Source organism: Esox lucius, chromosome 1 (genome assembly GCF_011004845.1).
Source record: "Esox lucius isolate fEsoLuc1 chromosome 1, fEsoLuc1.pri, whole genome shotgun sequence".
NCBI classification, from domain to species: domain Eukaryota; kingdom Metazoa; phylum Chordata; class Actinopteri; order Esociformes; family Esocidae; genus Esox; species Esox lucius.
The window spans coordinates 29764619-29781639 of record NC_047569.1 but is presented as its reverse complement, the minus strand read 5'-3'; the positions used below and the strand labels follow the sequence as shown (position 1 = coordinate 29781639).

The 17021-nt window shown below is 45.5% G+C and overlaps 2 protein-coding genes across 7 annotated transcripts in view; both read left to right on the top strand.

The window, feature by feature from the left end:
- myo1cb (myosin Ic, paralog b) overlaps nt 1–7030 on the top strand; it is a 50964-nt gene extending 43934 nt beyond the window's left edge. For 5 of the 6 annotated variants that reach the window (XM_010893801.4, XM_034291607.1, XM_010893800.4 and 2 more), the window contains 12 exons: nt 353–429; nt 779–847; nt 935–1019; nt 1784–1943; nt 2134–2217; nt 2405–2498; nt 2587–2642; nt 3010–3145; nt 3333–3403; nt 3724–3821; nt 3979–4136; nt 4465–7030. In XM_010893801.4, the coding sequence (XP_010892103.1) occupies nt 353–429; nt 779–847; nt 935–1019; nt 1784–1943; nt 2134–2217; nt 2405–2498; nt 2587–2642; nt 3010–3145; nt 3333–3403; nt 3724–3821; nt 3979–4105 (1057 nt within the window). In that variant the 3' untranslated portion in view covers nt 4106–4136; nt 4465–7030. The remainder of the gene's footprint in view (nt 1–352; nt 430–778; nt 848–934; nt 1020–1783; nt 1944–2133; nt 2218–2404; nt 2499–2586; nt 2643–3009; nt 3146–3332; nt 3404–3723; nt 3822–3978; nt 4137–4464) is intronic. The other variant, XM_034291606.1, reaches the window with a different exon arrangement.
- Nucleotides 7031–10257: 3227 nt separating this feature from the next.
- On the top strand, nt 10258–16302 carry si:dkey-118k5.3 (NLR family CARD domain-containing protein 3). The gene is made up of 8 exons (XM_010893795.3): nt 10258–10873; nt 11613–13637; nt 13803–14246; nt 14403–14489; nt 14616–14699; nt 14798–14881; nt 15162–15245; nt 15355–16302. Exons 1-8 carry the CDS (start codon nt 10794–10796, stop codon nt 15446–15448), a joined length of 2982 nt encoding a protein of 993 aa, XP_010892097.1. The 5' UTR covers nt 10258–10793; the 3' UTR covers nt 15449–16302.
- The last annotated feature ends 719 nt before the right edge of the window (nt 16303–17021 follow it).

The window sequence follows — 17021 nt, the reverse complement described above, 5'->3', positions numbered from 1 at the left end:
TACACGCGCACACACACACACACACACACACACACACACACACACACACAAAATGATTCTAGTGACATTTAGCCACATCCCACCCTCCCAACAAGTTCCATACCCTCTTAATCTTCAGCTAATCACATAAGTCAGTCTGTGGGAAACACTTAAGTGACCAAAGTCAATTATCTTATCAAGCCTGCACAAAATCCCCCCCAGTGCACACACGCGCTGGCTGGCTGGCTGGCTGACGGCGTTGCTGCCTGATTGGCTGGCTGGCTGACTGACTGACTGGCGGCATTGCTGGCTGGCTGACTGGGAGTCTGGCGGGCTGTGTGTGTTGTATAAAAGCCCTTGGTGTCCTTCACAGATCCAAGATTTTCATCCGTTTTCCAAAGACCCTCTTCGCCACAGAAGACGCATTAGAAACCAGGAAACACAGCCTAGGTGAGAGAAAGTTGACAAACAGACTCAGAGAGTGAGTGGCTTTGTATTGTTTTGGGCATTTTCGACTTGCTTTGGCAATGTAAACACGTGTTCTCATGCCAATTAAGTGAAATTGAACTAAGACAGAGTGAGATTGCATGCTGTTAGGGGCCAGCCCTGACCTGCTGTCTACATGGATTTATCATGTACTGAGTGTTTACATGATGCCAGTGGTCAATGCCCAAGTTTGTCATTTTGGTTGGGACCTGAGGTCTGTATTTATCCATTTCCGGGTCCCAATCTGGACCGCAGTCCCGTAGTTGTGTTTATTGGGGTGATAGAGAACCTAAACATCTGTTTCTCTCTTTAGCCACCAAACTGCAGTCCGGCTGGAAAGGCTACACCCAGAAGACCAAATACCGCAAACTCCGGTCGTCAGGTAAGACCGCAATTCCGTTAGCTTCTGTTTGTCAGTGAACACCTGGTACGTGTAAAGGAAATTCACCAACCTTGTGTCCGTCTCCAGCCGTTATGATCCAGTCATGGTGGAAAGGCATTCTGGCCCGGCGGAGGGCACAGCGTAAGAGGCAGGCGGTCGACTCCATCCGCAGGTGAGTCCCCACGGAGTCCCCCAAGGGGTCACTTTGATTAGCAAAGTTATACGACTTGTTTCCATGTGGAGGAACTTGTGGAAGGCATTTATCAAGTGTGTATATATACTAGGGGCATTGTGATATACTGGTATTGATAACCGTGATATGTAAAAAATGAAATATGGATATCACGTTAGTAATACACATGATATTGTATTCACTAGGCAAATATTACTTTGTATTTTTCCAAAAACTCCTCTTGGTTTTTCTAATAGCTTATTCATCTCACCTATTGACAAACGATACATGTGCTTAAACTGGGAGTCTGGGCCTATACACAGGCACGGAAATTAACTTGTTAGCGCCACTAGAACCCCTGAGAGAGATCAGCAAAGACAACATTTTCGTAGCCTGTGAATATTTGTTGTATTTTTACAAAACGTCTCTTGGTGTTAGGCTTTGTGGATCTTGTGTTTATCAGTTCATATGGTTGCCTTTTCACTGTCCATTCATTGTAATTGCTGTTTTTGTCTGCTTTAATTTTTTTATTTGTAAGACTACAGTTACAGACTCTCTCTACCTTCCTACACTTGTATATTGAGTGTAAACGATAATCGTGTAGTGAAAACCTGATATCGTGACAGCCCTAATATCTCCCATGAGTCTTTCCTGTGGTTTCTATGTATTTGTAGTTTGTTGATGAATGTACCCCACTAACTTTCTGTTCATCCCTCACTTCCTCCCATTCCCCCCTTATTTTTCCCTGTCTCCTTCTCCCTCAGGTTCATCAAGGGATTCATCTACCGCCATAAGGAGCGTTGTCCCGAGAACGAGTACTTCCTGGACTACGTGCGCTACTCCTTCCTGATTAAGCTACGCAAGAACCTCCCAAAGACAGTCCTGGACAAGAGTTGGCCCACACCCCCGGCGGCTCTCGTTGAGGTAACGCAGCGCCACCTAGGACACAAATCCATTCAGGATGTTTTTTAAGTCCCACATGAGCAGCACTTTGGCTCAGACTTGGTTGAAGTCCCGAAGGCTAGCATTTGAATGCTAACTAAGTTGAGGGATTTGCCTTGGCGACTGAATGTAGCTCACGTTTAAATGTTCTGTGTCATTTTCTGTTTGACAGGCGTCAGAACTGCTGCGGAAAATGAACATGCAGAACATGGTTTGGCGCTACTGCAAGAAGATCAACCCTGAGTGGAAACATCAGGTGTAGTAACTCACAGATTATCAGTAGGATGGGTGTACTTGTCCAGCGAAAGTGTGGGGCACCCCAAAGCTTTGTGCCTGTAAAAAGACTGTCCATGTAAAGAGCTTGGTCGTTGTCTCAGCTTGGTCGTTGTCTCAGCAATGTGACCTTTCTCAAAACTGTTTGCCTTTGCTCTCCGTCATTGAAGTTGGAACAGAAAATGGTGGCCAGTGAGATCTTCAAAGACAAGAAGGACAACTATCCTCAAAGTGTCCCGAAGCTCTTTGTGGGCACACGGCTCAGTGAGTATCTCTGATTAGAACACACACACACACACACACACACAGAAAACATTCGATAAAGGTTTTGAACGTACATCTTTTTTTCCAGACGGAGAGGAGATTAACCCCAAGGTGTTGCAGTCACTTGGCAATGAGAAGATGAAGGTTGGTCCATTGTCCTCATGTTCTCCATGTACACGATATGAACGTGTTGATCCTCAACACCAGTGATGTAAGGGGGTTTTGTGGTGTGTGTCCAACAGCAGTGCACCAACAGCAGTGCCTGGAGAACTACACCTGATGGAGCTCCTAAATCTATTGAATCAGGGGTGTTTGTCCAGGGGCTGCTGTTGATGGACCGCAGATTTGAACCACTGGTGGAGCTTTGAGTGCTGCGGACCCCGCGGCTCACACATTTCAATCTGACCGGCTGTCCTGCTGTCCCTCTCCCCTATCTGATAACGGACAACATCCCCGAGGGGGTTTGTTGTGTAACACTACCCACAGTCACCGTCGTCCTCTTCCTCCTCAGTATGCCGTCCCAGTGACCAAGTACGACAGGAAGGGCTACAAGGCTCGGAACAGGCAGTTGTTGCTGACCTCCAACAGTGCCTTCATCGTGGAGGAGGGCAAACTCAAACAGCGCATCGACTACGCATCCCTCAAAGGTTAGAGGTCACACGAACAGGGGCAGATGAGGGATTTGGGGGGGTCAGTGTTATTTTTCTGATCAACTTCCATTTGCTGTCTGAAGCGGCTGAGGGGAACTGAGTTTCAATCCGGTTGTTCCTATCATAGGCCTTTCTGCATTCAACTTTGTGAGGCTTATTTGTCTATACATCTGTCTGTCCTCAGGTATCTCTGTCAGCTCTCTGAGTGATGGCGTCTTTGTTCTGCACGTGCCAACCGAAGACAACAAACAGAAGGTGAGGCGAACAGGTCGACCTTCGTCCATTCATAAACGCAGCCGTTGTTTAAGAATTAGTTCAGAGAAAATATTTATGTTTATATATTTTGGGGATTAATACTTATTTTTATTCAGATGTGTCCAATCTCCCATTTTGATTAGACGGGATGCAACTAACGTCACACAAGTTACTTCATTCGGCAGGTTAGGAGAAGTCGAGTGGTGTGTTAACAGAAGGATCGTTAGGTCAGGACAGTTGAAGGGGTTAGCCAAGTACAACTGTTGTCCCGTACGGAAGTCGCGTGGCTAACACGAGCTGCTTCCCATAATGTCCTGCAGGGTGACGTGGTGTTGCAGAGTGACCACATCATCGAAACCCTGACCAAGGTGGCCATCTGCGCGGACAAGATCCACAGCATCAACATCAACCAGGGAAGGTGGGTTGTTGCGTTGACCCTAGGCATGGTGTTGGGGCGGGGGGGGGGTCACTGGTGTCTGGGATTTCATGTTATATAAGTGAGCGATTCGTTTTCTTTTGACCGTAAATGTCTCTTCTCTCTGTCTTTCCCGCCCTCCCTCGATCCAATCCCTCAGCATAACATTCACGGTGGGCCACGGAAAAGAGGGAACCATTGACTTCACCTCTGGTTCTGAGCTGCTTGTTGCCAAGGCGAAGAATGGCCACCTCTCAGTGGTGAGTCGGCATAACGGAGGGATATAGAGCCACAGTCCTCCACAGCAGAACTAACACAGTAGGTTGGATCATCACTACTGCATGATTTGACTCACGCTTGATTGATGGATGATTTCCAGTTCTGCAGTAGTGCTCAGTACAGTATGCCAGCTCTCCCGTCCTCCTCAGGATGACTGCTGTCGTGGTTGATGAGTGAAGTATACAGAAGGGGAAATGACTGTTTCATGATGAGTTGTTTTGAAATCTTCTTACAGGTGTAGGTCAGATGGACACAGTTGTTCAACACTGTAAAGATGGCTTTGATATTGCGATTTAATGATTGGTTGTTTTACAGCCTATGGTTATGGTTAATGTTAACCATTGACATCCTTCCTATACTGTTTCAGACGGCCCCTCGACTGAACTCCAGATGATGGCCATCACCTGACTGCGCCATTGGAGGTCCTTCCTGGAAATACGCTCCTATTCACCAATCACAGCCGCAGACCCGGCTCTGCATACGCCAATCAAATGCCAGCTCTCGCTACACCAATGGCTTCCAATTAAGAAATAGTCCAGAGAAACTAACTGATATTTATGTTTATATATTTTGGGGATTAATACTTATTTTTATTTGAACATTGTGATTTTTATATATGATGCCAAGGGATAACAATGTTAGTGCATTTTTCCTGCACCATTATGTCGATCTTGCTTAAATTGGTAACATGACCAAGAGAACAATGAGTGGATATTGGGAGATTGAGAGAGATGACATGGGTGGTGTTGTCTATGAAAAATCAGGGTTAAGCATTAGTCTGTCTCCTTCGCTTTTTATCTTCCATTCTGTCTTCACAGTCTTTCCTGAGTTTTTGTAAACTTCTAACTGTCTGGGGCAGGTGCTTGTGCTGTGTGGAAGATATAGTACATGGCTGAGGGTATGTAGGCTAGCCTCGTAATGAGCTATCGGGGAGCAGAGAACTTGGTAGAGAAGTCCATAACAAAGAACCCATTTCTTGCTTCTTTCATCTCTGACACAATATCTCTGAGGTGTTTGTTCCAATGGCATGTCGCCAGCGAAGTCCTATGTAAGTGTGACTTTTTGAACAGAGCACACAGGCCAGTAGGTTTGGCCTGTGCAGTGCTACTCGCTACATCATTCATCATGATTTGTAGATCACGGAGCCCAAATTATAGCATAAAACAACGCATTATGGTGAGCAGAATGTTGAACTGAGACCAGTTAAAGCACCAGTTAAGGTGTTTACACTGGAAACGGCATAGCTAATGGTGTTCATACTGGAAACACCATGGTGAACAGCGGTTATGGTCTTCATTTTTAGACAACAGACTTAAAGAATAAGCACGTGAAAAAGAGATCAAGGAAAAAGGCAAAAGAAGGAAAATGGGGAAAATTGAGAGAACGGATTAGTGTTTGCATTTATTTTTTAAACGTGTGCCCAAAAGTGTGCCTTTCTCCTTTACTAAGTAAGCGTTAATGGATTATTTTGTTGTTGAAACAACATTTAAACAATGAAGACTGGGAATGTTGAGTCAACTGCTGTTAAAAAGCTAAACTTATTGTATACCATCCGGGTGGCCTTGAAGACGACTCGTCAGAGGGAGTGTTTCGTACTGCAAACGCATTTCAAATCACATTACAGTGTAAAAGGATTCAATAGTCGACAAGTGTGTACAGACTTGGACGTTAAGCATTTAGGAAAATACGTGAGGATCAATTTTCTTTACCACGTATGAAGGTTTCTGGCTGCCTCCCCGTGGTCATGCTGTGGATTTTTGTGGCAGCTCGTCAGGTTACTAACAGTAACCGTGAGAACTGTCACTGCTTATTTACCGCATTTTCGTACACTACCGTTGAGGATGCGTTGAAGTTTGATATCGAATTCATCTGTATTGTTGGGCTGTGTAAATATCGGGCCAAAATTATACTTACCAACCAAGAACATACCACTTGCAAACAGCTCTGCTCTCTGAATGCGCTGCCATTTTCATTGGCATGTTAAATCCCAGCTCCTTATTTTGAGATGAGACCCCATGCAAAAAGGGCAGACTAGTTTTAGCGGTCAAGCCACTCCAGGTGTTTTATACTATATCATAGGATATAATCATAGCCAAGGGCCTCCTGTTCAAAGAAAGCACATGAATTGCCTTGATAAACTGTAACTTCCTTAGGAACACTTTGCCAGAACTGAAAGGGGGGGGGCTGTTGAAAGGATCTCACATGACACTACATTTCCAGCATTTAATCTAAACCGTTCTCTCCGGCGTTCAGTTTTTCAGTTTGCGTGCTGCTGATTCTTTGCTTTGCCTCTACTCCTTCCGAAGTGTGTACAGCTGACAACCCAATGAATGAACGAATGGTAAAACAGGTGCAATATGCCTAAATACCGGTGTATTGATGCACTGACACTAGCCAAAGAAACAATAGCAGACGAAATGTCTGTAAATTCATTGTCTGTTGTGTGATTGTCATGTCAATTAAATGTTACTCCTTTCCTGTTTGGACGTGTTATTTTAGCCGGCCTGTTGTTTTGTTGCGATCGGCTTATGCTGTTCTTTTTTTGTACAACCACAACGTTTGTCAATCCGCACAAACACTTGTGGGCTCAGGCTTGCGTGTCCTACGCTGTAATTAGAGATGTGAGCCAAGTCAGGATTCGTGAAAAGAACGTGCTTGTCCTGCTCGATATCTGTATGTTGCTTATGTGCCTTGAGTTTAAGAGAAATACAACCAGTTTTGTAACAAAATCAGTAAGAAACATCACGACATATTCCCCCTTTTAAATGCCATACAAGCTTCTTTGTAAAGCCTGTCTCAAACCAAGTCCTGTGTTTTAATCATACAATGCACATGGTGTGAATCCTAAATTATAGCATCAACCGTCATGTAGAATTACAACACACTAAGATCAAATAATACCATTTCAAAATAAACTTACCAATGATAAATGATTCAGTCTGGTTCCTTTAAGAGGTTCTTTCATTAAGTTTTTTCCAACAAGATTACAAAATTACATTGACTGCTTACATGGTATGGAAACCTAGCTGGCAACTTGCCATTTTTTGCAATTCTTTCACAATCCAATGCAAGATCAGCATATTTCCATACTGCACTGCTAAATAAAATAAAGGGAACATGTAATCATCACAGTATAACACCAAGTCAAACTTTAGGGATATCAATCTGTCCAGATAGGAAGCAATTGTGAATCAATGTCTTCTGTTTTGGTGCAAATAAAAGTGACAGCAGGTGCACTGGACAGGCAACCCCCAAAAATTGAATGGTTTTGCAGGTGGTGGCCACAGACAATTGCTCTCTCCTTATCCTTCCTGGCTGATTCTTCTCTAGTTTTGCATTTTGCTAGTGTCCATGTCACTACTGGCAGCATGGGGCAGAGCCTGCAGCCCATTCAGGTTGCACAGGCAGTCCAGTCCCTCCAGGATGGCACGTCCATACGTGCCATCGCAAGAAGGCTTGCTGTGTCTCCCAATACAGTCCCAAGAGCATGGAGGAGATACCAGGAGATGGGCCGTTACACAAGGAGAACTGGACAGGGCCGTACAAGTGCATCAACCCTGCAGCAGGACCAGTATCTGCTCCTTGTGCGAGGAGGAACGGGAGGAGCTCTGCCAGAGAACTACAAAATGACCTCCAGCGGGCTACTGGTGTGCATGTTTCTAACTAAACTGTCAGAAACAGACTTCATGAGGGTGGCACTAGGGCCTGATGTCCTCTAGTGCAGTGGTTCCCAACCAGGGCTACTAGGACCCCTGGGGGTACTTGGCCTCTCCACAGGGGGTACTTGAAAACACTCATGACACCATAGACTTACTAGTGAAATTAACATGAGGGGGTACTTCAGGGGTACTGAAAGCAGTGCAAAAACATTTTGGGGGTACAGTAACTGAAAAAGGTTGGGAGACACTGCTCTAGTGGGACCTGTGCTCACAGCCCAGCACTGTGCAACTTGATTGGCAGGTCCGCTACTGGTGCCCCGTTCTCTTCACAGATGAGAGCAGGTTCACACTGAGCACATGACAGACATGAAAGAGTCTGGAGACACCATGGTGAACGTTATGCTGCCTGCAACCCCGGTCTCATCCCCAAGGTCTTATGCTGCTATGTTACTGTGCTGGGGGAGTAGGGTCAGTTCTCCTTCTTCACTATAAATCCTTGTAGATCTGAGGAATGCATTTTCTACATTTCCCCTGTCCCCTGCCCTGTTTTAAACTTAGGAGGAAATGAGGTCTTGGCCGGCCCACACCTCCGGAGTACCAGGCTTGAAAGACTCGTTGCTGTCCCTGTCGAAGGTCCTCCCGGTTGTATTGCAGATCAAGACGATACCTGACAATTTCAGACGCCACTCTGCTGACACCCCCCGGCCCGCATTGTCCCTGTCCATCTGGTCATGCTTCCGACCTGGACTAGATTGAAATAGATTCTGGACGCAGCCCACATGCATTTATTCATTATTACACTTTGTACTCTTAATATGTTCACCCGCCACAGCCAGAAGAGGACTTGTCACCCCTCTGAGCCTGGTTCCTCTCTAGGTTTCTTCTTAAATTTCGGCCTTAGGGAGTTTTTCCTAGCCATTGAAATTCAACACTGTTGTTTGCTCCTTGGGTTTAAGGCCGGGTGTTTTGTAAAACCACTTTGTGACAACTGCTGATGTAAAAAGGGCTTTATAAATACATTTGATTGATTAATTGATTGCAACATCATCCAGCAGGACTAGTTTGGCGGTGGGTCAATGATGGTCTGTGGAGGCATATCCTTGGATGGTTGCACAGACCTCTACAATAACTTCAGAATAATCAAAACTTTTGTGGAAACTGATTACATTAAAATATTTAAGTCAACTAACTTAATTTTGTTAAGTAAGTAATTACTTATAAATGACAATTTATTGGAACTTAATAGTTCATTTTTATTTCAAGTTTACTGTACATAGAAATATAGAGGAAAATTATTTCCCAATATGCATTTCCCTTTCAAGTGAACTCTAGAGTTACCACCCATGACTGTATTTGTTAAAGACAGAGACATGGTTATTGAACACATTTATTCTCTAAGTTCACTTTATTGACTGTTATGAAATAGTCAATTGTGAATACCTAACATCTCCCATAAATCTTTATTTTGAATTGCAACCCACCTAGTTCATGGACTATTATTTCTAATGTCCTCAAAATACACTAGCCCTGGTTAAAGAAATTTTCAGGAAATCCCCAGGTTTCCAAAAATGAAATAACTGCTTCTGCTGATCTTTCTGGGAAAACCTGGGAACTTAACCAGACTTTCGCAAAGCTACCCACAAGGCACTGGCTTGCAAAGGAATGCAAAATTCCTATTGATATCCAACACAAGTTTTGACAGGAATATTTTTATAATTGTTACAATAATTTCAGTTGTGGGTGCAAAATATATGTTTGACTAAATGATTGGATTACTTTAGACAAATGTATGTGTTTGATGTTTGTGTAGCTAAGATGAATCGATCATTCAATGTCCATGCATAAAAAGGATAATAAAACCATTCCAAGATATCAACCTGAGGCAGAGCATGCTGGGAACAGTTTCATAAACATTTTAAGTAATTGGCAACATTTCTCTAACTTTGAGTTACCCTTAGTAGAAACATTTGAGTAAGAAATACATTAGGGTTTACAGTGTAGTGCAGTGGGCCCTGGATTCCTCCTGGTGCAGGACAATGCCCGGGCTCATGGGCCAGAGTGTGTAGGCAGTTCCTGGATGACGAAGGCATTGATGCCATTGACTGGCCCTCACGTTCCCCAGACCTGAATCCAATTGAGAACCTCTGGGACGTAATATATCAGTGCAGCCGTACCACAGATTTAATCCCCGCTGGAGGTAATTTTGTGTGGGCTCTGGCAGTGTTCGTCCTTTGGATATATGTTGAGTACCCCCCACTGCCAGCCATCATCAGCAGCCTCTGATCTAAACACCTTCCCGCGGCTATGTTAATATGTATATAAACGTGCATTGTATTGAGTCTAAAATTCAGCCTCTTAAGCGAATCGGAAACGTTTTGTGGCCTAACATATATTGTCAAATTTTGGCTCAGGCGACTCTGAATTTAATGAGAAATATTAGCCCCTGCCCAGAACATCTGAAATACCCACACTGCAAATTGCAACATTGGGTTTGGATCTTGGGAATGTACAGAGTGACGCAATCCACAACTGTCATGCGGAACTTGATACAATCTCTAGTCTTGCGTTTTAAATAGTTTTTTCTGCCTTAGCGTATTATTCAAAATTAACACAAAGGGCTTTAGCCTACGTTTAACGGTTGCGGCGTTGGCAGTTTAATCAAGGTTAATTTAAAGGGCGGCCAAGGGCAAGCGAATCACTTTAGACACGGCATTTCTCAATTCTACCCTCTTTGCGGGAAGTCAACTTCTCTCCCCTCTGGCTTTGTGATCCAATGAGTTTTAAAATGATACGAGGAAAGAGGACACGAGGAGTGTTGTGTTTAGAATATGCCCATGTCATCGAGCAAAACAGGAACGAGGTTGTATTTCACCTATGCATATCTGATAATTATGGATTTCAGAAGGTCGCCACTTCACACAAAACCAACATTGACACAAAGGCAGGCGAAAATCATTTTCATAGACTGAAAACCACCTATTTATGAAATGACGGTAATATCCACTTCTGTGACGCGAACTTAAAAGTAGTTAAGTTCATGTGTGGTCCCTGGCTGGTAGGGAATGTATTCGTTTTGATTCATTTGAGTTTTCATTCCTGGTTTCACTTTCAGTGGAGGTAAGACGATTTTCAGTAGCTGTTCATGTTTTGTTTACTTTTTATGAATTTACACTTGTTGACACCTTTAGGTATCTCGTAATGCTAGTGTGAGGCTGGATAGTAGCACAGGTTATATAATCTTGAACTCTCAGTAGATTACCTTCTTTCTAGGGAGGACCTATATATATATATACATATGTATGTACATTTAATCTTTACGTTGAAATAGAGAATGCGTAATTCCAGAATGTTTGAAGTGTCATTTATTCGTTAGACGCACATATTAATTGCGATTTAAAACAGTGATATCAAACATTTTGATACTTTCTTCGAACTGGTTTCACATCTCACTTGGCATTGAACCTTCTCGACTGGCGCTTTTAAGAACAGTTTCTATCCGAGCAACACAGGACTAATCTAAATATATTTGACAGTGATGTGCAACTGGCCTTTTAGTAGCTAAAAGTACAATATAAATGTAGGCTATAAGACATTAATGTACCATGTCGTTAGTTTTCTTAAAATGTACGCACAGTCGATCGCTCTGCTAAATGACTGGCATTTAAAGTAGTTGACATGTTTGACAACCAGCACCCCAACATTATAATTCCGACCATTTATTATATAAGCCTACCTGTTAAATTGTGTCTGAAACGACATTTGCATCTTACACTTAAAACAATGCATCAACTTAGAGAAAGGAAAGAGGAAGAAAACATTTGCTAACTTATTAAAACTACTTCCACTTGCTGACTAGTGTTTTACTGAACGAGAGGACAGTTGTCAGGCAAACCCTTCCTCGTAAAACCTCACCCGCGGTTTCCACGATGGAGGCGGGGCCATGCAGTATCTCCTTGCAGGAGCGTCGTGTCCTTTTGGTGGAGAGCTGGAGCCAAAATGTCACCCTTCTACAGCAGCGTCTCTACCAGATAGGCGCCCTCACTGAGGAGGACCTGAGCCTCATCAAAGGGGGAGGTTGGCTGGGGGAGCGGGACTGCATGAGGACCCTGCTGGATGTCCTGTACGGGCGAGGAGAGGAGGCCTGCCGAGCCTTCTTCCATATTCTTCGGTCTGTAGAAGCCGACACCGAGAGCAGGGTGGCAGCATGCCTCCCTGAGGACTTAGAACCTGGTGGCAGTGGTTCCGGTCTGGTCGACATCCAGGAGCACTTGAGGAGACACAAAGACATATTAAGCCGTCACAATAGTCCCGTGGATTACCTTAGCGTCGGGACTAGGAGACGCAGTGGTTCAGAGGATGGAGATGGGGCCGGTTCCTTTACAGATATCACGCTGTCCAGGCGTGTGGGCTACACCGTTCCCCTGCAGAGCCACCAGCATGAGGCGGCTACCGTGGGGGACGCCTTCAGGGGCCAGGACCAGGTCTGCACTTTTAAGGATCTCTGTCAGACTGTGCTGTCTGTCCCGGGGGAGGACTTGACCGTGCTGTCAGGGGTGGCTGGCAGTGGGAAGACCACTGTGGTGAGACGCCTGGTTCATGAGTGGGCCAGGGACTCTGACTCCCAGAAAATAGTCCTGTCCCTATCATTCAGAGAGCTCAATCTGCTCAGTGAGCCTCAGAGCCTACAGGAGCTTCTGCTTATTCACTACAGCCACCTCAAACCTGTCCTGGCCTGGGTCGTTGACTCTCAGCCCGGCCGCGTCCTCCTCATATTGGACGGGCTCGATGAGTTCCGCTTCCCCTTGGACTTTGAGCGGAGCCCCAAGTGTTCGGACCCAGGGCGGCAGCTGGGCCTGGGTGAAATGGTTGTGAACCTGATCAAGGGTCACCTCATGCCCGGCATTTCCATCCTGGTCACCTCACGGCCCCATGCCATCTCCAAGATCCCTCCGTTGCTTGTGAACCGGCTCTACAGCGTCCTGGGGTTCTCCACGGAGCAGCAGAGGCACTACTTTGAGCAGAGCTGCCACTCAGCCCCGGCGGCCTCTGTCGTGTGGGAGTTTGTGTCGTCCTATCAGCCACTCCAGCTCATGTGTCGCATTCCGGCCTTCTGCTGGATTGTTTCCACTGCCCTGTGTGACGGTTTCGCCAGCTGCCTCGGCCAAGTCCCCGCCACAACCTCCGGCCCTCTGTCTGGTGTGGCAGCGCCCGCAGGCCCCAGTGACCCTGCTGTCAGTGACGGAGCTGAAGTGGCTCCGACCGCCTCCACCTTCTCCTCCGCCACGGTCCCCAGGGTGATGTTGATGAACGGCCACATCAAGTCCGTGACCATCACCGAGATCTACTGCTGCTTCCTCAAGTCTGTTCTGGTGTTCCACGGAGAAGGCCGAAGTCAGGAGGCCTGCAGCCCTCACCGTCTCCAGGAGACCCCGCGGCTTCTGCAGGAACAGCAGCCCCTGCTGAGGGACCTTGGAGCCATGGCGTTCAAGGGCCTGCTGGAGCGGCGCTTCATCTTTGACCAGGCTGACCTGACCTCCTTCTCGCTGGACTGCAGCGGGCTGTCCAAGGCCTTCTTGGTGGAGACTCTGCGAGAGGACCGGGCCTCACTGACCTACCAGAGGAGCTTCCACTTTATCCACACCAGTGTGCAGGAGTTCCTGGCAGCCCTGTTCTACGTTCTGGAGGCCCTCTCTGGCTCAGACCCGTTCTCAGGGGCCAAGAAGGCTGTTGGCGTAGCCATGTTTCCAGTCTCCCTGCACATACTGTTGTCCTCTACCGCAAATAAGCTGCTGAGGCCCCGATGGCTTTTGCGCAGGTACATCAAGAAGGCTTTTTCCTGGGGTGGACATCATCAGTCCGGTCACATGGATCTTTTCTGCAGGTAGGCACAGTCATAAGGTACATACTACTAAGTAGACAAAAGTGGTGTTGTGTTATTTTGTTCACTTCATTCCATATATTAACATTAACCAAACTCTTTGTTAGCTCACTTTGATTTTTTCCCCCTCTCCAATAATTTTAACTTCTTTCCCCCCTGCTTGGATAGATTTGTTTCTGGCCTGTTGGTACCTCAGACCCAGTTCGTCTTGAATGGACTATTTCAGGGCAGATCACAGAAACGGCACCCGCAACGGTCCCCCTCTGTGTCTCTCCCCTCTCCTCCTCCCTCTACACCTCCCTTTCTCCTGGACCTGCTCCACTCTCAGCTTCAGAGCGGCAGACTGAGTCCAGAGAGGCAGGTCAACCTATGTCACTGTTTGTATGAGGCCATGGACCCAGGCCTCACGCAGCGTCTGCAAGGCTGGCTGCAGGTTCTGTCACAACAACAGGTCCCAGATCAGTCTGATCCAGCCAAGAGGGACTGGAGCGAGCTCACCTTCCTGCTGCAGCTGATCCCAGACCTGCAGGATCTGAACCTGGAGGCCCAGGGGCTGGATGCAGAAGGCCTGCGCAGGCTGCTGCCTGTTCTCCCGCTCTTCAGCACCCTCAGGTGGGCCAGGACATGTGTAACACCCTGCATCAGGCTTAATACAAAATAGGAAGATCATCTCCTGCATCGTGGTTGAAACCGCTTAGGTTTCTTGACACGCATGCAACATTAAAACCCTGCTGGTGTGTTCATCTCCCGTATTCTGTTCCGGTAAAGGCTGGGGCAGAATCCTCTGGGCCCAGAGGGAGCTGCGGTGTTGGTGTGTGCCATGCAGAGCCCGGACTGCCGTGTGGAGCGACTGTGGTGAGTACAGGGTCGATCATGGACCGAAATCACATAACCCATGTCTTTTGGGATTTATCGTTTCCGTTTCCAAGTGGTTTAGAAGGTTTTCTTGTGCGTGCCCTGAATGCTGTGTCGTGGCTCCAGGGTGGTGGCGACCGAACTGGGTTGTGAGGGTTGCCGGGTACTTGCAGAGGGCCTGAAAGACAACAAAACAGTGGTTGACCTCAGGTAACACAGCAACGCTCTGACAGCCTGCAGTTCATCAATAAACGTTGTTATGAAAACCGTGTCACAACTAGTTGCCGCCCATCTTTCTGTGGTTTTAGGATGGCCATCAATCACATTGGTGACGTCGGTGTGGGCTGTCTCGCCGATCTGTTGCAGACCAATCGCACACTTAAAGATATCAGGTGAGATGAGTGACCATGGCTGTTTTCTGCTCAACCGCCTGTTTGGTCATCTGTGATCAGAGATTTCCCTCCATCTGTGACTCACTACTGTTACATTTCCGGCGTTCGTTCACGTTGGTATGTCAGTTCACACTGGCAGGAACAAATCCTATCTTCAAACAAATGCTGATGGACAGTATATTGGTATCTAGGCTGTTCATCTGTCTGGGAGAGACTCCAGACTGGGTGTTTTGGTCAAGTAAATCAACATTTGCAACAGTTTTGTTGTTTTGTTGATCAGGCTCCGGGACAACCAGGTCACTGATAAGGGAGCAGAAATCCTCATGAAAGCATTAAATGAGAATACAACTCTGGAGCAACTCTGGTGAGCACACACACTCCTCTAACAAACCCCCTTCAACACGCATCCTGCAACACACCCTGCAACACACACCATGAAACTTACCAACGGTTGTGTTTCTGTTTTTTTTTAGGTTGTTTGACAACAAGTTTTCTAAGGAGGGAGTCAAGAGGCTAAAGGAGTTTGCGAAGGGCAGGTCACAACTGGACATCAAAGTTTGTGTCTGAAATCCTGTGCTTCCCCACTGCTTAACATCGACCCTTCTACTGAACATAGACCCCACTGTTGAATATGGACCCCGCTGCTGAACATAGACCCCACTGCTGAACATAGACCCTGCTGCTGAACATAGACCCCGCTGCTGAACATAGATCTTTATACTGAACATAGACCCTTCCACTGAACATAGACCCCATTGCTGAAAATATATAATCTCGCTACTTTACATTGACTCCAAGGGCTTTACCAGGGGTTGATAATGCGGTTGTTGATCATTTGTGTGTAAAGGGGATTTTTAGATGAATAACAAAGAACAGTTGTTGATTAATAGTCAGTCTAAAGCCCTTCTGGGTTAATACAAGTTCAAGCAGGCAGACCGCCTACAGCATGGGGTTATAGAAACATTTCCAACAAGACTTCTATGAGTCCACCTTGATATTCTTATCAGGTTATGTTCTGTTGACACATGACAGAGGCTGTAACACCAGTGAGTCAATCATGCATACTCACACAATACAATAATAATCAGTATGCGTTTTTGAAATAACACCTTAACACCAGCGCAAAAACCATCAGCAGATTTGTCCAGGTGAACAGTCTAGTCCTGGTGATAGTACTCTAGTGGCTGCTAAACTTCATGTTATATTTTACAGAGAGAAACTGAAAAATTCAATGCCAATCACCGAATGTGAATATCTTGATATCAACTTAATGTATCTTGTTCCATTACTTTATCATTGGGGTTTTTTGCACACATTGTTTGAAAGATTTTGTCACCATTCAGATATTTTTTCAACAGCTGAAAGATTACATTTTCTGTTCTGGTAATAGGTCAAATAATAAATTTGTCTCCATAAATGTTTTCCAGTAGTTTGTATTCCTTTTTTTAAACACCTACCAATGTAGAACGGTTTTGGTTATATATAACCCTAATGAAATGTTTAAGTCAGCACTTCCAGGGCTGGTCCAGCAGAAGGCGTTATAGACCCGCCCCGGCGTTACCTACAACTCGGAAGTCTACCAGACTGGCGCGGACTGGAATCATTTTGCGGTCCAGTTGATCATGTTCCCTCTTACAAGGTCGGGCATTAATGGTTGACCGTTCACTGATTGATTCACTTGTACTATATTTCACAACTTATTGAAACAATTTAAATATCAAGTTCTGGGTGAACAAAATAGTTTGAAAATTGCTTAACACAATCTCGAAGTATCATTTTAAACTTTTCTGATGTTTTTGCTAGCATCCTTCCTATTCTGTAGTCGGTATGCCTTTCGCATTTTACCCCATATAATAAGGTTATTTGTCTGATATCCAGAATTGATCGTAAGTAAAAATGGGCAGTGCTATTAACATGTAGACTAGTATTATATAGTTCTGCACGAATGTTTTTTTTTGTAAATACGTTTGTGTTTAACTGGGGTATCCATTGCTATGTTTGTATAATCTATAAATATATTATGTATACATGGAAATAAAATTTCAAACCAATTTATGTATCGGTCCTTGTTTAACCTAATGATATTTTCGATAACTTCCCCGGTCTTTTGTGTCAAAAGCTAAACTGCTGTTTTCACCAA